Source organism: Eurypyga helias, unplaced genomic scaffold, assembly GCF_000690775.1.
Source record: "Eurypyga helias isolate BGI_N326 unplaced genomic scaffold, ASM69077v1 scaffold15810, whole genome shotgun sequence".
Taxonomy (NCBI): Eukaryota; Metazoa; Chordata; class Aves; order Eurypygiformes; family Eurypygidae; genus Eurypyga; species Eurypyga helias.
Genome location: NW_010225197.1, coordinates 51,969 through 76,034, shown reverse-complemented (window position 1 = coordinate 76,034; position 24,066 = coordinate 51,969). Strand labels below are relative to the sequence as shown.

General features: G+C 41.0%; 1 protein-coding gene across 1 annotated transcript in view; it reads left to right on the top strand.

The window, feature by feature from the left end:
• The window catches only part of REPS2 (RALBP1 associated Eps domain containing 2), a gene marked incomplete at its 5' end in the record, with an annotated part of 59,514 nt that overhangs the window by 3,375 nt on the left and 32,073 nt on the right, over positions 1-24,066 (top strand). The window contains 9 exons of the mRNA XM_010148599.1: positions 453-576; positions 3,099-3,196; positions 4,940-5,078; positions 7,066-7,129; positions 8,841-8,983; positions 11,817-11,911; positions 15,186-15,258; positions 17,307-17,372; positions 21,699-21,741. Coding sequence (XP_010146901.1) covers positions 453-576; positions 3,099-3,196; positions 4,940-5,078; positions 7,066-7,129; positions 8,841-8,983; positions 11,817-11,911; positions 15,186-15,258; positions 17,307-17,372; positions 21,699-21,741 — 845 coding nt within the window. The remainder of the gene's footprint in view (positions 1-452; positions 577-3,098; positions 3,197-4,939; positions 5,079-7,065; positions 7,130-8,840; positions 8,984-11,816; positions 11,912-15,185; positions 15,259-17,306; positions 17,373-21,698; positions 21,742-24,066) is intronic.

The window sequence follows — 24,066 nt, the reverse complement described above, 5'->3', positions numbered from 1 at the left end:
GAGAACAGATGCCCAGTAACACCTACTGGTCTGCAATGCTTAAAATACCAGGGTTGGCTTTTTTGGTGTTTTATATGAAAAATGCTCACCCAGAAAGAATGCATTCACCCTAACTGTGTTATGTAAATTCAAATATACCCACTCTCATTAAGCATTCTACGTGCACTTCTTTAGGCATCTTTTGGAAGTAAAATACCTTGAGCTGTTTGTTATAAAGCTTTGCTGTGACATTGCCATGCTTTACCCTGAGAAGGCTCAATACCTTCTGTCTTTCTCAACTTTTATTTTTTAAGGAGCCTTTTCTTGGAACTAAAGGGCCTCAGGAACTACAGTGTTTGCCTTTTCTTTGTTCTCCATGCTGTACGCATTCGGATCACCATGCAGGATTCCTTACTTGGTTCTTTTGCTGTCGTCTCAGAATTCCGTTTTGTCTTGGTGTGTTTTTGAAATAGGAACCCAAGTCTCCACCGATGTCTCCAATCTGCTCACCTCCTGCTTCTCCATCTACGTACCAGAGAATACCCTTGAGTTATGGATATGGTAAATCAAGAAGTGGGCTGGAGCAGCAGCATGGAGGTGGGATAAAAATTGGGATGTGCACATTGTATTAAATTATTACTATTTTTTTTTTCTTCTCAGATGCATCCAAATTTCAATTACAAATTTCAATCAGCCTAATCATTTTAATATTTAATTAGACCTGTATTTTGGAAAACGATTCAGTCATCTAATTTCATTTTGATTATACAATCCTGCTCGCTTTCTGGTAAATTAGATTTATGTGTTACTGCTCACAGACAAATGCTACTACCTTATCTCTGACAAGACTATGTGCAGTATATCCCAGTGACAGTGTTGGTGAGTGTTTTCAGACTGCACAGTGCTTTTTGTTTCAGTAGAGGGGAAGAAGAGCTCGCTCCTGATTTTAAATAGCTGCTACCTTAGTTTTCAGATTGGCAGTGAACCTTCCTTTGCAGGAAAGGGTAATAATCTCTCTGGATTTGTAATGGGAATAACAATAGGACATTAATATAAAAGCAGACCCACGAAGTAACTTAGGCAATACAGACAAAAAAACCCAGGCACTACATATATGCTCTGTCCTTGATCTCACTGCCATTAGAGTAGATGGCAAAACATCATTTGAGTAAGAGGGTGTTTTAGTAAGAGGGCAGAAGCCAGCTTTACTAAGGCTTTACAAGCTGTTAATAATAATAGCTTGCCTGTGCTCTCCTAATTGCAGCGTCTGGTGACCAAGATGGTGGCTGTTTCCCAGAAAACAATGAGGATTAAAGTAAGGGCACAGAATTTTTTAATGTAGCCCTAGACACCTTTCTAGAAGAAATCCTTCAACCAGATGAGGGAACTGGGGTTGTTTGGTCTGGAGAAAAGTATTCTCAAAAGTGACTTATGGCTCCCTACAACTACCTGAAAGGAGGTTGCAGAGAAGTGGGTGTTGGTCTCTTCTCCCTGGTGGTAAGCAATAGGACAAGAGGAAACGGCCTCGAGTTGCACCAGGGAAGGTTTAGATTGGATATTAGGAAAAATTTCTTCCCTGAAAGGTTGTCAGGCTCTGGAACGGGCTGCCCAGGGAGATGGTGGAGTCACCATCCCTGGGGGTATATAAGAGACATTTAGATGTGGTGCTTACGGACATGGTTTAGTGGTGGACTTGGCAGTGCTGGGTTGATAGTTGGACTTGATGATCCTGGAGGTCTTGATTCTTTGAATCTGTGAAATGGTGTTCTCAGTGTCAGTAAGTGGGTAACGTTTTATGGCCCATGCTGTACCAAATGCTAGGCTAGGTGATCTCCCGGTTCTTCCTGGCCTTTAAGATTAGGAACCTTCCAGTTTTCTGAAGAGCGCTGGAAAGGGCAGGTCTGAAAGGCACGTGTTGGTGTCCACGCGGGAAGTGCTGGAGCCACAGCACTGAACTGGGGGGTTGTTCTGTGCTGCAGGCCTGGCCCTGAGACTGGACAGCCTGTTTGCAAGGGCAGCCCTTCGCACCCCAGCCCTGATGGCACACTCTTTTTCTTGATAGTTCGGGAAGTTTTTCCTGCTAGCAAACACATAGCAGAGTGGCCTTGTGCTTAAACCTCCCCTCCAAGGGCATCTGTATGCTTCCCCACTTCCTTCCTGTGGGTTTCTTTTTTCTGAAACTAGAAGTTACTTGTAGAGGCATAAAAATAGATACCAGTGCAGGATGAGACCACTGAGGTAAGCAGGAGAGTTAGGGCATGATTTTTAAGGTCTTCCTGAGCTCAGAATTTATAAGGTTTCCTGGTCTCCCTTTTCATTAAGAGTCTTTTAAGTTCTGTCTGTCTAATGCAGCTCGTCTTTGCAGCGGTACATTTTAAATAGGCTGGCAGCAGACGTTTTTGGCTCTGTAAGAGTTTGCAAGTGAGTTGCCTTTGTGTTTGCATACTTGACCCGTTTTTAAAACATTGTTCTTAAATGCGCTGTTACGTCACCACTTACTATATTTGCTGCAGTGGAACATAAGTGACTTATTTTAGCAAAAGAAATAATTGTTACTTTTCTTTACTGACTTTACTCCAAATATTGCAAAGTGGTGAGTCATGTATTTTGATTTTCAACAGACATTAGGGAAGGGGGAAGAAGAGTATATGGAAAATTAGTGATTTACTGTTTGATAGCATTGTCAAAGCATGTTTTTTCACAGCTCAGTTGAATTATTTCTTCGTATTCATAATGCATTCTTCTGCTATATATGGCTATAAGCATATAAAATGTGTACAAACATAGGCAGGGTATATAGATACGTATTTCAATATGATGATGAATGATTTCTGTTACCTACTAATATGTAACTGGCAGTTTCTGTCAGTAATGTCTGAAGAATGATGCAATGTAAAAGAGAATTCAGTGGCTGGAATTCTGTTGCAGAAGACAAAATGGACTTTGATGCTACAATACTAGGTTCACTTTGTAGATGCTTGACAAAGGGGACTTTGATACTGTGATAGTAAGTTCTCAAGATAGATCCTTGACCTTGTGGTATTTAATAATTTTCTTTAGCCTAGTAGCATCTTTTTTATTATCCTTTTGTTTATATACTATATTTTAAATGCCTGTAGCTTCTTATGAAGTCAGACATTCTACTCACCAGCAAGATGGACCGTCATCAGGGAATTATGGAGCCAAATCTGCACTCTCCTGTTCAACTCTTAATCGGGTAATGGCTTGCGTGTTTTTCTTTAGTAGTACTACGAATGATACAATAGCGAAATTAAAATAAAAAAAGGCAGAATAATTCTCATTTCAAAAGTAAGAAGTGTTCTCCATGTTGTTTTTAGACTAGAGGCTGATGCATGCTTTCTTTAGTATATGAAAAAGAAAAAAAGCTGATGGGAAGGAAAAATTAAATAATCCAGTTAATTAAATTGCTGAAGCTAAGCAAATAGCATAGGCAGGAAAACTAGACTGAGAATCTTCAGTTCAAAGGTAAATAAAAAATAAAAATAGAGGTTGTCTTAGCAAAAGTAAAATGTTTTAATTTAAAATGATGAGGTTTCACAGAGATTCCTGCTTGATTTAGGATGCAGTCTGTAATATATGCATAGTATTTGTGGCCTAATATTCTGCTTATTCTGTTTTTTTTTTTAACTCCAGTTGGTTAAATCACATCCCAAAGAGAATAAATGAATTTCTGAACATTTGCTTGCTTTTATGAGATGGGTCCTGTGTTTTCCTGCTGGTTGCAAAAGCAGATCTTTCCGATGTTGCAGTATGCCTGCTGTGCACTTAATATGCAAACAGGTAGTTTGCCCTAAGGAAGGACAAAGCTGTCATAAGGGAGAGCTTTTCCTAAATAAGTAAGACTCCAAGACTATGTAGCTTTTCTCTACTACCCCACAACCATAATAAAATGTTACCTGAGCCTCAGGAAAAGGTTTACAGCTAGCAAATAATTTGTGCTAGCTTGAAATGAAATTGGGTGCATTTGTTCATCACTTTGAAATGAAAATTAATTTACAGCTTTATGTTCTTGCCTGTTTTGAGGATGCTTTGATATATTTCAGAACGGGTGTTTTGAGTTTGATTCTTAGGAAATGGATAGGTATGTCGGAGAAAGGGTTGCAGAGCTGGTTGGAGCCTGATTATTGTTCATTCTTGGCCTCCCTCTTTAAGACTGGTGTCACCCAGGCTTAAATCTTGACTAGTAAGTCATTCCAGTTTAACGAAGGCACTAATTGTACCTAGCATCCCTCTTGCTGACACTACCACCCAGCCTCCCTTAAACATGTCAAGCAGGAAGCAAAGACATAAATGGATAAAGTGTTCTCCTCTTTTATTCTTTTTCCTGAAGGAGAATTTTTACCTAAACCATGGGAAGTGACAGAAGGTCGAGGAGGTCTTTAGGGGTTTGTGTGTCTCCCTGTCTCAGCAGAGCAGTTACCTGGGCGAGCTGAGAGTCCAGAAGCGGGAATAGCTCCGTAGTACAGCAACGCTCCAGACTAAATATATAGTTTCTTAGCAGAGCTAAATTTTCATGCATGGTGCTGCATGAATACAGCTTTAGGTCCTTCACTCATTCTGTTTCAGGTGTATAATGCGCAGTTCAGGGTTGTAATGCGTAGCAGCCAAAATGCACCCCAGAATGCACACGGGGTAGCGAGGTATGACTTGGACTTTCCATTTTGCAGCCAGTAGCAGTAAGATTTTTTTTTTTTTTTTTTTTTTTAAGCTTCAGTCATGTAAACTTCCTTTAATTGCCTGGTTAAAGATGCCCAATATTGGCCTCGGATTTAACAGATAAATAGTGGGATGGTAATCAGGGTGGCCATTTCTGCTTCTCATCCTTTTAAAATACTCATCCAGTGATCAAGAGAGTGAGCCAGTTTTCTTGAGGTTACCAGTGCTGCGTGTGGCCCTTCTGGCCCCTGCCTGTGACCGGTGCCAGTGTCCCTCCCTTCAGTCTCTTTCAGCCGAACGGGAGCAGCAGGACAGTGGTGCCCACTACTCGGATGACCCTTGGAGGATAACGGAGGAGCAGCGAGACTACTACATCAACCAGTTCAAGTCTCTGCAGCCCGACCTGAACTCCTTTATTTCAGGTAATTTTAACCAAACACTCTGCATGTTGAGTAGAGGAACCAGGCTGAGAGGTGTGAAGTGTGAAGTACTTAAATCAATTCTTTTTACTCTCTGGGATGAGTTTATGAGAAAGAGTTGATGGCCTTTTCTTTTTAAAGGCAGACAACTCAGTGCCCACAGTGTTGGTTTGATCTTTGTTTTTTGTTTTCCTAAATATCGTGAATTTAGGAAAATAATTACATCTAAGAGAGAAGTGTTGCAATTCAGTAGAAATTTACATGAGCTCTCACTCTGAGGGACTGTATTTGTGGGTCACACCTGCAGTGTATATTGAGCTGAAATAGCCCTTAGGGTTGTGCTTGCTTTCCTCGCAGAAGTGTGGCAGTGTCCATGTGATGAAAGCAAAGTATACAGCTAACTGTCCTGTGTGTTCAAGCCTCAGTGTTTATAGCTCTGAGAGACTGAGATTTTGACCTTTAGGTGATTAAAAGCAAATCCTGGAGAGTACAGACAGTGTAAAAGTGTTGTTAACAGCGTACTGAGATTGCATTTCCATCCTGAATAGGGGGATCGGGCTGCTTATGAGAGGAATCTCTGCAGGTATGGACCATTGGTGTGGCAAGGAAAAGGTCACATGTTTTAAACTGAGTGGTTTTTACTGAGCCCTGCTGTATTACTGGCATTCAGGAGGCTCGGATCCAGCCAGAAGTTTAAATAAATTGCTTGCTGCTGACACAAATCAGTGCTTCACCAGTTCTTTACGTCAGTTCAGTCTCCTTCATATAATTTGCTTGAAAGAGAAAATGGTTGTTCAACAGCATTGTATTTCCTCACAGACTTCTCTGTCTGCAGCTGTGTACTTATGTATGTATGCATATACAGCTTCTCAGGTAGCGCTGCGTTTTCCTTTATGCTGAGCAAGATTCTCAGGCAGTCCTTGCACATCCAAAATTGCCATTTAGAAACGATAAACTTGAGCTTCCACAACATCCTCAAATAATTAAGCTGTAGAAATCTTTGCTGCAGGGTGATACAGATTCTAGAGGTTTGTTGTTTGAGAAATCTGTGATTGAAAAATCTGTCAGAAGTTACTGACTATGTAAGTGCTACCCCTGGTTGTGAAAGCTCCTGAATCACAGGTGGCCAGAGGTTGGGGGATATGCTGGAGCCTCGTTATTGTTGCATGGCTTTGTCATGGTCTCATAGTCTTCTCTTGGTGTCCACTGTTGGAGAGGACATGCTGCGCCAGGTGAGTCTTGGACCTGCACTGGTGACAGCTTTTCCTATGCTCTGCAGTGGGTGATCTGACCTGAATGCACAAGGGGAAGAGTGGTATAGACCTTAGAAGTCTCTCCATTATGTTGCCTTAAGTTTTGTGTCTGTCCAGGAAGGGCTTCAGGGTACAGGGATCTTCTGCTACCTCTATAGTCTGTGTATATGGGATGGTCAAGTAATGGGTTTGTTAGCTAGGAGAAGAATGAGAAGGGCTGTTTTGGCAGGGTGAGTGAGGATGCTGCCTGCAGCAGGACAGTAGCTGTGTGCTATCTGAATCTCCTGGCTCTTCCCCCCCCCCCCCCCCCCCAGTAAAATCTGACCCAGGGAAAAGTCGTGGTTGAAGCAGCATCTTGGGAGAGCGGTGCAGAGGCTATGGCGCTGAGCTGCCGCACACGTGGCTTCTGGGTGCAGCAGAGCCGCTTGTGTCTGTTATTTCATCATTGGTGACATACTAATTGTGCTGGTTAGAATCACTAGCACTCAAGCGTGTTTTCATTTATTTATTTTTCCCATATGGAGGGAATGGGGAAATGAGGTCAACAGCTCTGTCTGGCTTTCTCTGTCACTTATTCAGCAAGAGACAAATGGTCCAACAGTTATATTAGCATCCAGTTAATCTGAGCATCTCTCAGACGTAAAGTAATGAGCTGCTTCTGGTGTGGCAGCCCTGGCCAGAGGTAAATAATGGGAGAATTAATTTCCTATAGTTGATAAGGATTGGTTTCCCAACAGGTTCTGTGGCAAAGAATTTCTTCACAAAATCAAAGCTGCCCATCCCAGAGCTTTCTCACATCTGGTAAGTACTGTAATAGTGCTGGGGATGTGTAGCCTGTTTTTTAGAAGACAGTTAATTCAAGAGTTCTTGTTAAATTTTGAGAAGTGTGTTCAGTTGTAATTATTGCTCTTATCTCCAGAATCACTTTCAGGCCCAAGCAGCAGGGTGCTCATTGATCTTCCTGACACGCTTGTTTTTTGGAGGGGTGTTCACCTGCTCAACAGACCGGGAAGGTTTGAACAGTGCTATAACTGAGAGCTGTTCTTGGGTATATTGTAAGCAGCATCATTAGCTCGATGAACTGACGTTTTTCATGAAATGACACAGAGGAGGGACGCCTCTGGAATGTTTTAGATGTGTTGTTGGTTTTATGTTTCTGGCTGTGTTTTGTCAGAGGAGGCCTAATTAACGCCTAATTTTTAGTAAGTGCAGCTACATAATTCATCAATGCTTTTCTAATGAACCAGTACGCTTACTTTTAATGAACTTATTTAGAAATGATTGCGGATGGAACTGTACGTGATAAAATTTGACAAGGATTCCATTATATTTTCATAAGCAACATGGTGCTTTGTAATTCAGTGTCACCCTTGTATCTTGGATAGGAAGAACAAACAGGGTTAAACCTGGATCAGAAATGTGGATAGAGGCTTTACTTTTATATATGCTTTTATGAAGAGAGATGAGAAGAAGAGCTTGCAAGAGCCTAGACATCTGTTGGGGTCAAAGAATATGTTTGGAATCTTTTCAAAGCGGATTGTCAGTTGTGAAAATAATAATAAAAAACAACAACTGAAGAAACATAGTGTGGGGGGAACTGAATATTGGGATTTAAATCTAAGATTACTTAAGAAGTATGGATTAACCCAATATGGTGAGAGAACACATTTTATTTCTGTTGCTGATACAGGTTGTTCTCTGTGCGAAATTTAAAGAAAAGTGTTCCTTTCTAGAAGATAAATATAATTTTGTGATGATGTCATTTATCAGGTTGTGTTGCTGTGTTAAACACATGGGATATTTCAGTCTTTGACAATGTAATCTCCACAGCTTGAAAAATGCTCATTACTTTCAAAGGGTAGGAAGTCATACGTTTATTTGGTTTTGTCCATGTGCTCATGATAAAATGTCCTTGCAAGGAGTTAATTTCTAAAATTGAACTCTTGAATTTCTTAGGTCCAGTTTTAGTGTTTGAGACGCACCCTAGAATTAGGGAACTGCTCTACTGAGAAGTTAACGATGACATTTAAACTTGTCAAGAACATTAATCCCGCTCTTTTCTGGAGGCTAGTCAGTGGTGCTAAGTAGCCATTGCTGAAGTCCATTTGTTTTTTTTTTAACTTCATCTGCTTGCAGTGGTTTAAGATCCCACATGGAGTGGCCAAAAGAGCTTCCAACCATTGGAAAGTACATTTCACCCTAGGAAGTAGAGGATATGTGTTTTGTGTTATAGCATATGCATACCATCATATTGTATGGTATGATGTACAACAAAAAATGTACTTTATTAAAAAATTTAACAAGAAAAACGTGACAAGTCAGTATTAGAAAATTAATTTGCTGCTTCTTCCACAAGGCAGAAGTGCAAGGCAGGATCAGGTGCAAATGACAGAGATGCTTGTCTTTTATTCCAACACCCCTTCTCGAAGTTGCATTGCTGTCTCCCTGTGATTGTGCATGTATGTTTCCCTGGGATAACGGTGTGTAAAACACACGCCTGTTGCACCCGCAGGGAGCTGAGTGACGTGGATTGCGACGGGGCGCTGACGCTTCCCGAGTTCTGTGCCGCTTTCCACCTCGTGGTTGCAAGGAAGAACGGTTACCAGCTGCCGGAGACGCTGCCGGAGACACTGCTGCCCGAGTACCTTCAAGCAGGTAACGTCCCTGCAGCAGGTCGCGTTCCTGTAGCCGCCTCGGGAACCCAGCCTGTGCGTAGGACAGGTTTTGTTTTCCATCCCGCAGGTACGATGGGGTCCTGTGCCACGCAAGGGCGCTCTGCTCGCTTTTTAACACACGCGTTTTCAGTTGTGCTTACGAGGCAGTCGCTGAAGAAGGGGTGCAAGCACAAAACAGTGATGCGGAATGTAGCAGTTACCTGCCCTGCCTGCCTCTTTGCTCCAGTGGGCCTCAGCTGTCATTATAGCCGAAGTGGCAGGTGATTACCGGTAGCAAAGATAATCCAACAAGACTGACGTGGTTGACTTACATCGACTCTTTTAATGATTTTTCCCTTAAATATCTGTCTCTTGAAGATCTGTTGAAAACGAAATGGGACTGCTTTAGAACTTCTTATGCTAAGATATTTTGTTAGGTACGGTTACTGGTTGAATCAAAGGTTGAATTTTTTTGTAATTCGTTTTATGTAATCCACAGATTCTTCTGTAAGTAATTTGCAGTAATGATGGGGGATTACAACAGTTTATGTAGCACAAGGATGAATTAAATCCAAAACATAACATGCCTCAGTTACAATGTGCAGTGAGAGACCTGCCCTTTCGTTTCTTCTCTTCATTTATATCTCCCTTAATTATAAATGAACATTGAAATACATACTGTTCCATCTAAAAAAAGTGCATGACTTTCTAGGGCAAGGCGGATTAATCATAGATGGTAATTACAGTGCTAAGGAATAATATTTAAGACCTAATAAAATCTCCATTAAATTTGATGACACTTAATATATTCAAAGACAGGAAAAGACCAAATCAAGCTGCAGTTAGGAAAATTAAGTCTTCACCCTGTATCAGATTTGTGAAGTAATTTCTGGTGGAGTCATATGCCTTACAATCTACTATCTTCATATCCAAAGGGAGAAGCTCCTGTAAAACCTGCACTTCCAAGCCTTCATCACTTTTAATCTCCTTAATTACATCCCCTTGTTACAATTACAACAACCCTTTTCCCTCCAGGACCACCACTTTTTTCACTTCCTTTGTGCCTGTTCTCATCATCAATTAGCCTGTAAGCTCCTCCACGCAGATTCTTGTTGGTTTGTCTTCACATTAAGCCTTTTTGGGTAAAACTGCCATGGAAGTAACTATCCCTAGGAGTAGGGAATGATGATGTCAATGGGAGGAAGAGCATCGTAAGCTGTGGTTGTTCCCTGGGAGTCCTCTTTTTTTACCCCTGACTTGTCCCTTTCGGCACTGTGGTCTTTACCATTTTCTTAGATGATTATTGTTTCATGGTGTTGCGTGCAACCGAGCGTTTCAAGCTGATCAACATGGAAGAGGTATAAGAGACTGTTTGTTGTGGGCGTGCTAAATTCCCTCAGTAATATATTAATTCTGGTTAGCTCGAGGGTCTGAGTGCCTCACACTTGTTCTGCTACCTGGTCAGGGTTCAGCAATCTGTCTTTTGAAAGACTTGAGTGAATAAAAAGCAGAACGTATCAACACACTGTAACACAGTGAATCGCAGGAAAGCACAGAGCCCTGGTTGTATCAACTTCTGAAGTGAAAGCACTGGTAGTGAGCAAGTGCTTCATACGCTTCCCTAAAATGCCAGAAGAAATTTTCAAGAGAAACTTTTTGTTTTTATAATTTCATTTCTGAGAAACATAGATTCTCACACACACACACACACACACACCCCCTTGGCTTGTTAGAAACCCAATGAAGATTACTGGAAACTGTTTTTCATTAGGAGGTTGTATTGATTTCAGAATGAGGCAGAATTTGGTTCCAGTGAAATTCTTGCATCTGATAAGAGTGTTAAAGCTTCAAATAAAGTGACTTGTTCTATAAACTACAAGGGCAGGTACAAATGCTGTCCTGGCACAGCTGCACTGACAATTTGACCCACGACCTTATTTTCTGAAAGTTTTTATTAAAACTCATCTACCGAATCTGTAAAGCTATCTTCCCTGTATGTAACCCATTGTATTACAAATTAAGACAGATTTGCAAGAGCTTAATTTATTCAGATAAACTAAATGCTAGCCAGAAACTAGAAATTTGATGTGAGAACTGGTTGTTCTACCTTTCAGTATGTTGATCTTTAAGAAAAGCTGTTTTCCGGCTGTTAAGACAGATTTATCTCAGAGGAACTAATTCCAGGTGATGTCAGTAGAAGGACCTGAGCTTGTGGAATAGAAATTAGGTTCTTGTGAATATTCCTGTGAGAAGTTAAAGTTGATTTTTTTTTTCCTTTTTTTCCACCTTCTCTCAATGCTTTTTATTTGAAGATGGTATATACTGCAGCATCTGCTGTGTTTAGTGTCCTTGCTTTTTGCTGGCCTTCAATTTTAGTATATAATGAAGATTCTACTGTTTTCAGTATTCAAAATGACAAAAATTGGAACTGAAGTTTTGGTAGGTGCCTTTATACCCTGCTGTTTTAGGAGTGTTAAACTGTAAGACCAACTAAGCTGATAATGGACTGTGAGGAGGAAAAGTGCAAATAAAAGGTGGTTGTTTGACAGTTAATATTTACTAAGAATTACTTCTCTCAAATTTCGCAATTATTTCTACATCAGAAATTACACGTGCTATCCCTTTCATGAGATTGACTTGTTCAGAATAAAAGATAGAAGCATTTTCTGCATGGTGTTTGTCATCTGTGGCTTATAGGTGAGTTCTGATGCGTAGAAATGAAGGGCAGAACAATGCTGGAACAGGTTTTGAAGAAGTGTTTATTGACCAAAGACTTGGCATGTCTGTTGATGGGGTGTTTTTTTATTACCTTTCTCTTTTTCTTTCCCCTGCAGCTGCTTTGAAGCCCATGCGTGACTGCGCCCTCTTTGATTCTTACTCTGAGCCGTTGCCAGGCGGTCAGCAGAGTCGGGACTTGGGTCGGACGGAGGTGAGAAGGTGTAAGCAGGGTAGTTACCTCGCAGCGTACATCGCGATAGCCCAGCGTCGCAGTCAGTGTGGAGTGTGTAGCAGCAGAACTGCGAGCCCTGGGGAGGACTTCAGGAGTCTCTAAGCTTCCCACTGAGCCATCCCAGACCCCTCTCTCAGCAGTCTCTTCAGTGTGCAGAAAGGGCTGACAGGCTTCTCAAAAGATGCTCCTATGTAACGTAGTTGGCAGCAGTCATGAACGCTCCACGCTCGCTCCCCCAGTTTTGACGATGAGAACAAAGATGTCTTGGCTTGTCCTGGTTCCTTGTACTTTGCTTCCTTGCAGGCTGAAACTATCCCCAATTTTATACAGTACGAACATGCAGAGTTCTGTGATTCAGTCTCCATTTTAATGCCCAGCCGTTTCATAGTCTGAAGAACTGCCATCGAAGGGTCTAGGTAGTACTTGTAAGGAGCTGGGAAGAACATTTTGAGGGGAGAATGGTGATCCATTGTGATACTGGCCTCAAGTGATGACCCAGACACGCAAAGTGATCTTTGGTTATTGTGGAGTTGTGAGGAAGTTTGCTCTTTAGTAGTGCAGCCTTTGGGACTGTGAGATTACAATGTTCTTATATATTTCAGAAAGCTCAGAAATCTTGCTTTCGGAGTCATCTTGTGTTTCTTGGAAATAAAATACCATTCCAATAACCTAAGCAGTACACTTTTATAATCTTATTAACTGTCTGGGTTTTTAGGCTCTTCTTGTTTGTGGTCCTTGAATGTATGTGCAGAGTAAGGATAAATCAGGACGGAGATGATTTCCTAAGCAATTAAATTGTACGGTTTTTTTGCTTTTTAGATTTTTCTGCAGTGGAGATGATAATAGTAGGAATATTACAGTAATAATGAAATAGCTGTAGAGAGTATACAGCACAAAATGTAAAAAACCCAAACAAGCATCAAGTACCCTATTTTGTATTTAATTTGTTTTTCAGCAGTTAAGCTTTCAGATCTCCTCTGTGCTCTCCTCCTGAGACATTCTTGCCAAAACTGCCAATAACTTGCAAATTCCTGTGCTGCCTTTGTAGTCAGATAATGTTCTTGGGGGAACAGCTGGATCTTCTGCTCCATTCCTAGGTTCTGCAAGGTGGCAGGATGTTCTGCAAAATGAAATTTTTTTTTTTTTTTTTAAGGCTAGGTTGAAAACAAAGAAGAATCAGTAGCATGATTGCCTGCTGGCTAAGCACAGACAGTGTTTCCTGATTGTATTAAACTGTTTGACTGGTTTTGCTCCATTTCTTCACTGTCTGGGTGCTAGGCATGCAGGGCAAAGCTCTCAATTAGTTTGTTTCAGGACCTTGTTGTTTTGATCCTTTGTTATCCAAGATTAATGGACTATAAAATCTCTTATCAAAACTGTTTTGAGAATGATTTTGACTTGAGTTTTGCTTTGTTTTGTTCAAATGATGTTTTTACGTTCAGAATTAATACACTGAATGAGTACCATTTGGAAGGTCAGCAATTCATCTCCCTCTGTGGGAAGTACAGTAATTCACTGTTGTAATTTAATTTGTAACATGGCTACTTGAGGAAATACAGTTTAGATACTCTATCACTACATTAAAAATATTATATTGTCAATGCAATCAGTTATGCATTATCTCCATGTCTTTGCCTCTTTCCACCTGTCATCCATTCAGGCTGTTTAATTTCAGAAAACCATTTCCACTGTGACTGCTAATCTACAGTACTGCAATACAGTGGATACAGTTCTTGAATGCGTCCGTAAAGAAAATAATGGCAGGAGACAGGTCACCTGAATGCTAGGCTCTGTTGCACTTGCAGGACACACAAAGGCTGCTAATGTTATGCTTGAGAATGACAAGGGTGACTGCCTTCTGTTAACCAAAGAGGTTTTATCTTCCATTTCTTTTTCCTTAAGTTTTTGTCTCCCACTCTGGTTCTGGTCTCTTTGGTTCCCTCCCCCCCACCCCATTCCTTTGGCTCTCTTCCACAAGCTTTCTCACTGCCAAAAGCTTAAAGATAAAACACGAGATTTCGCACTATTTGCATAAAATGACTGGCTGGGGTTGCTCTAAACTCACTCAGAAATGTCAAGATCATAGTCCAGTGGAATTTGTGAGAGTCATTCCATCGATTCAAGCATGCACTGAATTAGGTCTTTAGTCTGACACTTCGCTTTAGAGTGTCAGGGCTAGATAAGAATATGAAGTGTTTTGTTCATACATTTTTCAGAGTTCTCAGGCCATTATTTTGCTGTGTTCCTTCCTCAGAAGCATTAGGGAATCCCACATGCAGCTTTATAAAACAGATCTCGTAACCCTTTACTCTGGACTTGGTCTTCTTGAATTACTGAGTTGAGATACTTTTTGTTTCTAGATGTCTACAAAATCTATGTTTCTGAACTAATTTCTTTAGGCTCAATGGTTGTCAGGGCATTTTTAGGTCCAACCTCTCTTCCATAATCCCTCAGAATAAAGCAGCATCACTTAATATTTGAGGAAGCTTGGGGTTTTTGATGTTTGTTTTATTGTTGTTTGGGTTGCAGAGTGTTGTTCTTGTTCTTAGAAATAATGAAGGAATTTGTTCCTGGTTCCTTCTTGTGAGCTACACAGCAAGTTACAAGAACAACAAATGCCTATAAATTGCTACTGAAATAAAGGAAAGTTAAGGAATTGGATTGGGGAGAAGTTCCCTATTTTCCTCCCTATTGGGGAGAAGTTTCCCTATTTATAGTTTCCCTATTGTCAGGCCTCTGATAGACATGCTAATGAAATTAGTTTTTCCCATCTCGATGACTGCATGTTGAAAGAACAAAAACACCTCAAGGATCAGCCACCTCAGCTGGGCAACTTCAAACACAGGACTATGGGCTCTGCAGTGTGGCTGGAATTCTGACTAGAGAGACTGATCCAATGAAGACTGACTTGTGAAGGGGCTGGAGTGTTCAGGTGTTACAGCCAAAAAGAAAAGAAAACACAGAATCACATTGCTCTGTTGTGCAAGTCTCTCCTTGCACATAGTCCTTAGATCCTTCTCGTTCTCCTTGAAGTGCTTCTCTAACTAATCTCAGGTGTGGAGCTGCTCTACCTTGAAAAGCAGTGTTACATTGACTTTCTGTAGGTCCTCTATGCTTCTTTATATGACAGAGCAAATTGTGGTGCAGGAGAGAATACCACTTTTACTTGTGTTGGCCTGTATTCTTAAATATTTGACTGTGGAAATGTCTGAGCTATACCAATCAATATAATAAATTAATTTTTTCCTTTAAGAAAACATCAGCTGAAGAGGTACCTGATAACTCTGCCCTGCTGTTACAAGATGGAAAGAAAGATGACAAACAAGGTATTCAAAGAAATAACTTTTTTTTTTCCCATTATGGGTTGAATTCTGTGTGGTTTTAATAATCCCATATATTTGCTGACAGAAGCAACGGTAGGTGTAATTTCTAAGCTGACTGTGTGTTGCTGTAGATTTAGAGAGAGCTCATTGAGAGCAGCTGAGTTGAATACAAATAAGTTGAATGGGTTTGCTTCAGAATTGGTTCTGTCATAGGTGAATAGTATGAAATGCACCTTCTAAAATACGTCAAGTCTTAATAATGTTGTGCTTCTTATTTTAACAAAGTTGTAATTGTTCTTATCAGGAATTTTGAAAGAGTGAAGACTACATTGTGCCAAATTCTGGATTTCCCTTTTTACAGGAAATAGCAACATTTCAAAATAAGTTTTATTCCTATTAAAAAAAATCTGTATATTTTTCTTGCAAAACAAAAGTTTTGGACAAGCTGGGTTGAAAATACCCAATTCATTTATTTCGCTTGAAATCTATCAGCAGCAAGCTATGTGAAATAGAAGTGATCTTTTTCCACTCAGTAGCTTCTAGGGCTTCCAGAATCAGCGCTAGATCATCACACAGTCATTCAATCCCTTTTATGTTCCCTTTTCCCAACCTTTCAGGTTCTCACTTGCCGTCCCTCACTTTTGGAAACAAAACAATTGTGGGTATTTTGTTGCCTGATTCTCAGACCTATGTGTTATACATTAATTAAACCCCCAAACTTGACCTCCTGGCTGTCCATGTTGCAGTTGCATCAGAGCTGTGAGACCAGGTAGTCCACATTCCTGAATCACCTTCCACACTCAGGTGTGACCAAACTTGGCAGATTCCCAGTGTCCCTGGTTCAAAGAAAGGTTATCAGAGTTGACAGGTGTTTGTAAAATACTTTGACAAATCAGCATATTCCAAGAAACGAATGGGGTATTTTTTTGGACAAGGTTTGTTTTGTTGTAAAATCCATAATGAACCAGAGCAGGACTTGAACCTTGAAGGTCATTGCTTTGAAATGTTTACGGAAGATTTAATTTTTCTTAGGGAATTTTTTTTCCCTTCCCTGTTTAGGTGAAGAACTTGTGCTTTGCTTTTTCCAGCTGATGTGTTAAGTCAGATGGGAAGCTGTTTTGGCACATGTGGTCCTTTAGGGCTGAAGATTTGCTGTATTTATGACACAGATTCCTACCTTTTCAGCCAAAGAACCACTGCTCTTGTTGTACCATTTAGTGCTATTCTGACTAATGTATGAATAGATCTCTCTCCTGACTGAGGACATCTCCCCAGAAGTCAAGAACCTGTAGTGCAGGACTATAAGAGCAAATTTTCCTGTGTTTTCAAAACTATTCAAGTAAACTGACTTCTCTGTGTCAGGTTGTAATGTAGTTAAACGTGGAAGGTGATGTAAACAGAACCGGACCATGAGAACCAGACTTTTCCCACGTGTTTTATTTGATCAAGGCAGCTGGAGATGAGAAGACTTAATTCCAAGTGGACATTTATAATATTGCGTACTACAGTACATTAAATACGCTGTAGTGCATTAAGAGCACTGTGAGGAAGTCAGTCATAAAGGATGTATAGGCATCAGTGGAAGGGGAATAAGCACAAAGGTTGGGATTTCCTGTATTTTCACGCCTGCTCTGCCGGTGCTGTATGATGTTCCCTGTTGGGTTCAGGCAGGTGAGGTTTCCGTTGGCATCAGCAGCCAGTCTCCCATGCGTCCTGGCTGGGGTTTGTAACCTGGGAGAGCACTACATCTCTGAAACAAGAGTTGTCCTTGGTTTTAGGCACTCAAACCCCCACATTCTCAACATCTGAGATTATTTTGCATCCTGGGCATATGCCCTTCTGTTCTTGACTTGTGCGTTCTCAGGAATTGCTACTTCTTGACTGCTTGGGTATTTTGAGGTATTTGGCTACTTTTCAAGTATGATGGCATAATTATATTTTCTAACTAATACCAGCTTTAGATGCTTCTTTCTCAGACCTTATACCTGAAGTTTTTACCTGCACATACTTAAAGGATTTCTCATTGTTTTTTGGTTTTTTTTTTTTTTAAGCTCTTAAAGTAAGCACTGCTCTCAAAAAGATACCAAAGGAATTTCAGCACTTGACTGTGAAAACAGGTAAGAAGAAAAAAAATTCATGTGTTACTTCCATTAGAACTTCAATTAAATATTTTTATATTGCAGTAAGCTTAAATTAGTGTAATTTGATTAATTTTTCTAAGATCCTCTTGCTGTTGTACTATTTACTACTGAAATTAGCTTTTGCCTAATGGTGACTGTTACTTGGAAAATAAATATTAATTACTACTTCAGTTGGTCAAAAGGTTTATTTCCCTCATTGCTAGTGCATGTGTTCTTTATGTGTGGGAAATGTTTTTAACGCAGTGTTTTTTAAGGAGTGTGAATTTTTTCTGTGCTACAAACGACACGAGCACGAATGTTTTACCTCTTGGTAAAACCTCTTCTAGAGTATATAATAACTATGTAATGTTTCAGGAACTACTCTGAAATGGCATGTTTCTTTGTGAAAACTGACTCCTCTGTCAAGGAATTTAAGGGCAGATAGCCTTTTGGAAACACAGACCTTGAGGCACTTAGGGCACTGACGCAAGCTTTCGGTTCTGGGGGGTGTTCCTCTGTTGAAACCACTCCTGATTTTTCTCTCTCCAACTCCAACATACACTCCTTGTTCCTATCATACTGTAAAATGTTATTTCTGGAACAGCATCTATCAAAAGTACTTAGTTGCTCCAGAAACTTCCCGTGCATTCGGTTCAGTTTGTCAGACCTCCCTTGCCTTCCTCGTTGTTAATCTGGTTCCTAGAGTGGTAAGGGTGTTTGCAAGCCGTGCCTGGTCCCAGTCAGCTAAAATCTGGGCTTGCTTTTTTCCCTTTTGCATGAATGTTTTTACTTGTGAAGATATCCTTGATTAAGAAAACTGACCCCAGATGTCTGTCACAGCAGTTTTGTCTTATAGCTCGATTTATTCATGGCTGCTCAACAGCTGCATGTCTCATTTCCCAACTTTTTTTTTTCCTGTCTTCTTCCCAAACACTTGGCAGCTGCCAGATTTCCTATCTTCAGCTCCTGTTCTCAAATGATCATACACACACTCACCCTCACTTACACTTCCCTCTCAGGGCGAGAAGAGGGGTGGTTGTAAGACTTCCCGTTCTCCTCCCTGGTTTTGCCCAGGAGCACCCTGGGAAGTTTTATTTTCAGTTCAGCAATTCTATCTTCAGTATGCTTATGAAAAAAACCTCACCTGCACACCTCCTTTGCCACTGACCTCTTTTCGCCATGTACTTCATGTCCTAGTCAGGGGAGTCTTCCCCATGCTGCCATGCTCCTCAAGCAATGTTGCTGTGTTTCTACACCAAGGGAGATGATGGCAGTTTCACCCTGTTGTCGTGAGTCCTATCACTGTAGGGGTTTCACCCTTGCTGTCCTGCATGTTGAGGGTTTGAGCGAGCAAGTTCCCAGGTTGCACGATACAATCAATGTTAGAATAAAAAATGTGCATTTGTGCAGAGGCCTAGATACAGCACGGTAATTGGGTGGTTATTTCAGAATTGGTCACCATTCTGAAAGGTCGTTGTAATTGTTAACCTTCAGGATGAGAACTTAGTTGGAATGAAGTGGGAGAAATTTTACATCCTTCTTTGGTTATTCATTTGAGCAGTTCATGTAATTTCAGGAGAGATAATTCAGCCCTGCTTCATTACGGGAAAGTGTTTTTTGCTATCAGAAGGACTAGAAATTTGAAATCAGTAAAACCTTTGTGCTCAGCATTTCCAAATGTCTGGCCAGTTTATTTAGGACCCTTAGCAGAAGATCATGTTGGCTGTAGACGTTTAAAGGATTGAGGGCCAAATTTATGAGTGTTTCAGCTACACGTTTCTGCCTAGGCCGCCATTAAGAGATGAGTCAGTGAGAGTGATTTAGACTTGTGGGGAATTCTTTGTCTTTTTTAATTTAGCCATGTGGCATACTTGCACCTTTTATGGTACAATTTTCCACCCAATCTTCAGCCTGTAAAGCAGGGAGGCACCAGTTGAGTATAAGGTGTTGGGCTAAAGCCAAAAGTTATTGAATCAGCATCCTTGGGAATTTGTATTGGAAGAGGGGTGTGGAACCAGTTAAACAGCCAAAATGGCAACCTTCACACTCTCCTGTGGATGAATAAATGCCAGTTCATGATCATATATGGCTTTAGTGCAGACCAAGTGGTTCAGTTCATCGGGCTCTTCCACTCCAGGAGTTGTACAAACTTGTAAATAAATAAATGTGATTAATTTATTCAACAGCATTAACTTTTTCAGTTTCACGTAAGTTAGGTGTATGTATCCATAGCAACAGAAATATGGAAACTCATGAACTAGATAAATAGTTTTGTATCATCTTGAATGATTGTTGTGTATGTGTGTAAACCTGCGCCTCAAGCACGAAGCACGCACAGACTGAGCGTGCCAGAATAACTGCACGTTTTATGGAAATCCTGCTACAATTACTTGTATGTCCTAATAATGAACTTCCTGCTTTATAATATTTTTTTAGTATTCTACTACTTTTGAAAAGTAGTACTTTTGAAAAGTCTGGGTATTGTGTAATTAAAGCCTTGAATTTCCTGATTTTTCAAAAGCTTAGAAGAAAAACCTTGGCAGTATTATTCTACTGCTATAATATTTTATTAGTAGTCATTTCGGGATTCTCTTTTCCTTGTGTACTTTTCTGTTTACCTCAACAAGATGTCCTCAGAGAGTTTGAATGTCAGTTTTACCTGCAGGTTTTTAGATGAAAGGCATTCAAAAAGAAGTATGAACAGAATTATGGTCTCCATGAAAGAAGGAAAATTTGAAGGTTCTTAAACATGGCTTAGCTTAGAAAGGATTTATACTTCCTATTTCTAAGTGGCATATATTTAATAATTGTGCATGTAATTTAATAATCAGCAATTTCAGCATTGGAAAAACTGGGTCATATGGCTGTGGGGAAGCAGTGTCTGAAGTTGTAGTCTCCAGGAGTTTGACAGAGAGAGGGAGGAGGATTATCACCACTGCGTATTTTAATAGCAATTCCTTTTCCCTCCTTTGAGTTGCTAGGAAGAGTTTGTTGCACAGAAATCTGGAATGACTGTGAGCCGGTCTGGTGGTGACAATGGTTTGTAAGGGGTTGTTTGTGTCACTGCCAGCTGCGTTTGGGTTTGTTCCACCCGAAGCACCAACTAGCACTGCGTGACACTAAGAGCAGTTTCTTTCATGAAGAAGCAGAGTGTGGCTATACATGTGCCATATGCTGCTACTTGTCTTCTGTCAGCCTAAAACCTCCTATGGAGGGTCTGTGCAGCAGTACAATGCAAGCCATTAAAAAGTCAATATTTGCCAGCTGCTACCACAGGTACCTCCTGCTCCGTGTTTTGGAGGATTGGTTGTATTCTCAGGTAGTGCTGTATAGTGGCTGGTGATTAATGTCTGACTTGGAAGCAGACATATATCTGAAGGAAGCTAAAAACCCTGAGAATTTTTTTTTTTTTACCAACCTACTTGCTTTTCTCAAGTGTTGTACCTTGATTAGCAGAATCGTGGGAAAAGCACAAGGATTCACCTTGTGTGTGCATTGGGATCATTGATGCTGCTGCAGTACCTTGAGGATATCTCAGTGGGCTGAATTTGAAAGCAGGCACACAGATATGTTTTCTCAAAATTATCTGATGTTAGTAAGGAGAGTAACAGAAAAGTCAAAAAGACTATGTAAACCAAGGAGCAGCCTCAAGGAATCACCCAGAGAGGATAAGTCAGCACTGTTGTTTTCCTGTTGCATAAAACCTGCATGTGGCAGGATATTTGGAGTTCATCCAAATAAAAGAAACAGATTTTTACATTGATAGAAATGTGTTTGATCAACACTTAGTCTGTAAAGCTTTCTACCTTCAAATATCTTTCCTTCCCAATCTCAAAGTAGTCTCAACCTGATGTGTTAATTTTTTTTTTTGAGAGTGGTAGGATGCTGTATGTTTATACTAATCAGGTATTTAGGAAGGACATAAACCTTTTGTGCATTGGGAAGTAGGACAGCTAATGGACATCTGGACTAGGAGTAAAATGTATTCTGTGGAAGGTTTATGCTATTCCTTGCGTTGATTTGTCACAGCTACATCTGGGAGTACAGGTCAGAGCTGTCGGACCTATTGCTTTTCCTGCGTTCTGGTGACCAAATTAAAAGGTGAAGCTCTGACTATGTGTGGGCTTCTGAATTCTTGGGACATTCATAAACTAGAAAAAGGGGAAGAAGAAATGAAAATCAATCCCCATTGCTCATGTGAGATGAGCACACTCTCACATCCACATTTGCAACACTCACATTTTTAATGAACACTGATTCTGCAGCTAAAGGCATTTATTTAGTATATGATGTTTTAGCGGTTCTTCTTTTTTTCTGTTCCAGCTGCTCAGGAATCTAATGCACTTAAAGCCAGACCACGATCCAGGTACTGCTTTCATTTCTGTTTCAGGAGAAGACGTACATTCCTCTGGTGTAAAACACAAGGTGCAAGAACTGGTGTTGCTTTTTTTTTTTTTTCTTTTTAAATTGGTGTCATGCTGGAAGTACAGCTCAGGTTTGCCAGGAGGGATCTGTAAGCTGTAGACCCTACATAAATACTGCCCTAGGGCCTGTGAGCTCTGGTCATAAGACACTGGGAGTCGTGCCTGTCTGCCCAGCCCCGCTGCCTTGTCAGGGTGGTGACTGCCTCCAGCCCAGCCTCAGGTGACAGTGGGGACCACCCCGTAGCGGGGAGCGTTCTCAGCGATTTTGTGCTGTTGAAACCTGCACGGTGGTTGTATATGGAGGGAGACACCGCGTGCTCCCACAGCAACAGCCACGGTTGCTCGGCTCTTGGATGTGGGTGAGTGAATCCTTTTGTCATGCTTGACTGCGGCTGGTTGGTGTGCAGTGGAAGGACTTACGCTGTTGTGCGCTAGAAATGACACCTGCTGAATTTGGAAGATTGAAAGAAAAGGGAAACCTGTGCCAGGAAATACATATAAATGGACAATGTGTTGGGTTTGGCTGTTCACCATTCTGTTGTATAGCCATATCGTGCATTCACCTCCAGACTTTGTGTTTTGGTGCTAGTTAGAGGGCTTCACTTTTTTTTCTTAGGCAATGAGAATATAATCAGGAGGTCTCTCCTTATAAGCTTGCTAAAGCCTGCTAATAAGAGAGGATCAGCTATAAGAATGATGCGTGAAGATTGAAATCCTTTGTTCTTAGGACCTACATCCAGGAAGGCTGAACTGCCTTTTGTGCTGTTTTACTGCTGCTAGCCAAAGCTTTTTAATTTTCATACTGTTTAAAATTTTCTGGATGTGCTAGTGAATCATAAATTGTGAATATGCAAAAAATGTGTAAAAACTTTATTGTGCAAAAATGCATAAAATAGCAAATGCTTAAACAAGTTTGGAAAAAGTCACTCGAATGTGACTACTGTGTCATGTATGACGCACTCACATCTGACTGCATGTCACTGTTTCAACGCAGAAGTTAAGACTAAAGGTTCCTGAGCACATCCTTGAACTCAGACGTGCTGCTGTGCTTGTCCTGCATAGCCCAGAGGGCTCTGTACCCCCGAGGGTCTCTGTCTTCAGGTGTGCCTGACCACCAGAGCCTATGATCCCAGACTGTTACAGCTCTGAGCTCTGGAGACTGGCTTTCTACCCTAAGATATGCAGATTCTTAGCTGCTGACTCTTAATTAACTGACTTTTAGGTGCCAGGTCTACCTGCCGCAAGCAACAATTCACCTTCATGGGGCTCTGTGGTGGCACTGCTGGGGCAGTCGTATTTTTGCCTGGTAGCTGATATCTTATTTGATCTTTAAAAAAAAAGAAATCTCAAACCGTTAGGTTATACAATTTTAGTGCAAGTGAAATACATACTGCTTAATATAGAAAGTAAAAAGTGCAAAGCTTTAAGACCCTGATTCAAAGCTTTCCTATTTATTTCAGGGAGGTTGGGTTAGGTTGCATATGATAAGACTATTGAATTCAAAACTCTACCAAGACAAAAATTCAGCATCATTCAGGTTTTTGTGTCACATGTAAATTTTGAAGCAATTGCAGCTTTCACTCCTGTATTTATTAAAGTTTATATCAAAACCATAGGATCAGCATTGCCAAATGTCTGCCCCACTAAAGAGCTGTGTTCTAACAACAGCCTGTTTGGCAAAAAAATGATCCGTTTCCCATTAGTGGGAGTTATTTCTGTTTTACTCGAATGTGGTTCTGGTGTTGCCTGTCATGTGTAGTGTGTTACAGTAACATCTCACGTTGTCAGTGCTCGTTTTGAACAAAACTGTCAGTCTTGCAGAAGAGCTGGTAACTACAACAGCTGAAAAAATGTTGGGCACTGTGGTGGGCTGACCCTGACTGGAGGCCTGGTGCCCCCCAAAGCTGCTCTGTCACTGCCCTCCTCAGCTGGGCAGGGGAGAGAAAATACAAGGGAAGGCTGGTGGAGCGACGCAAGGGCAGGGAGGGATCATTCACCAGTTATGGTCATGGGCAAAACAGACTTGACTGGGGGAAATTAGTTGGGTACCAACCAAATCAGGATAGGATAATGAGTGATAAAACCAGATCTTAAAACACCTTCCCCCACCCCTCCCTTCTTCCTGGCCTCAGTTTTGCTCCCCATTTCTCTCCCTCTTCCCACCCAGCGGCACAGGAGGATGGGGAATGGGGGTTGTGGTCAGTCCATCCCACGTTGTCTCTGCTGCTCCTTCCTCCTCCGGGGGAGGGATCCTCCCACGCTGGCCA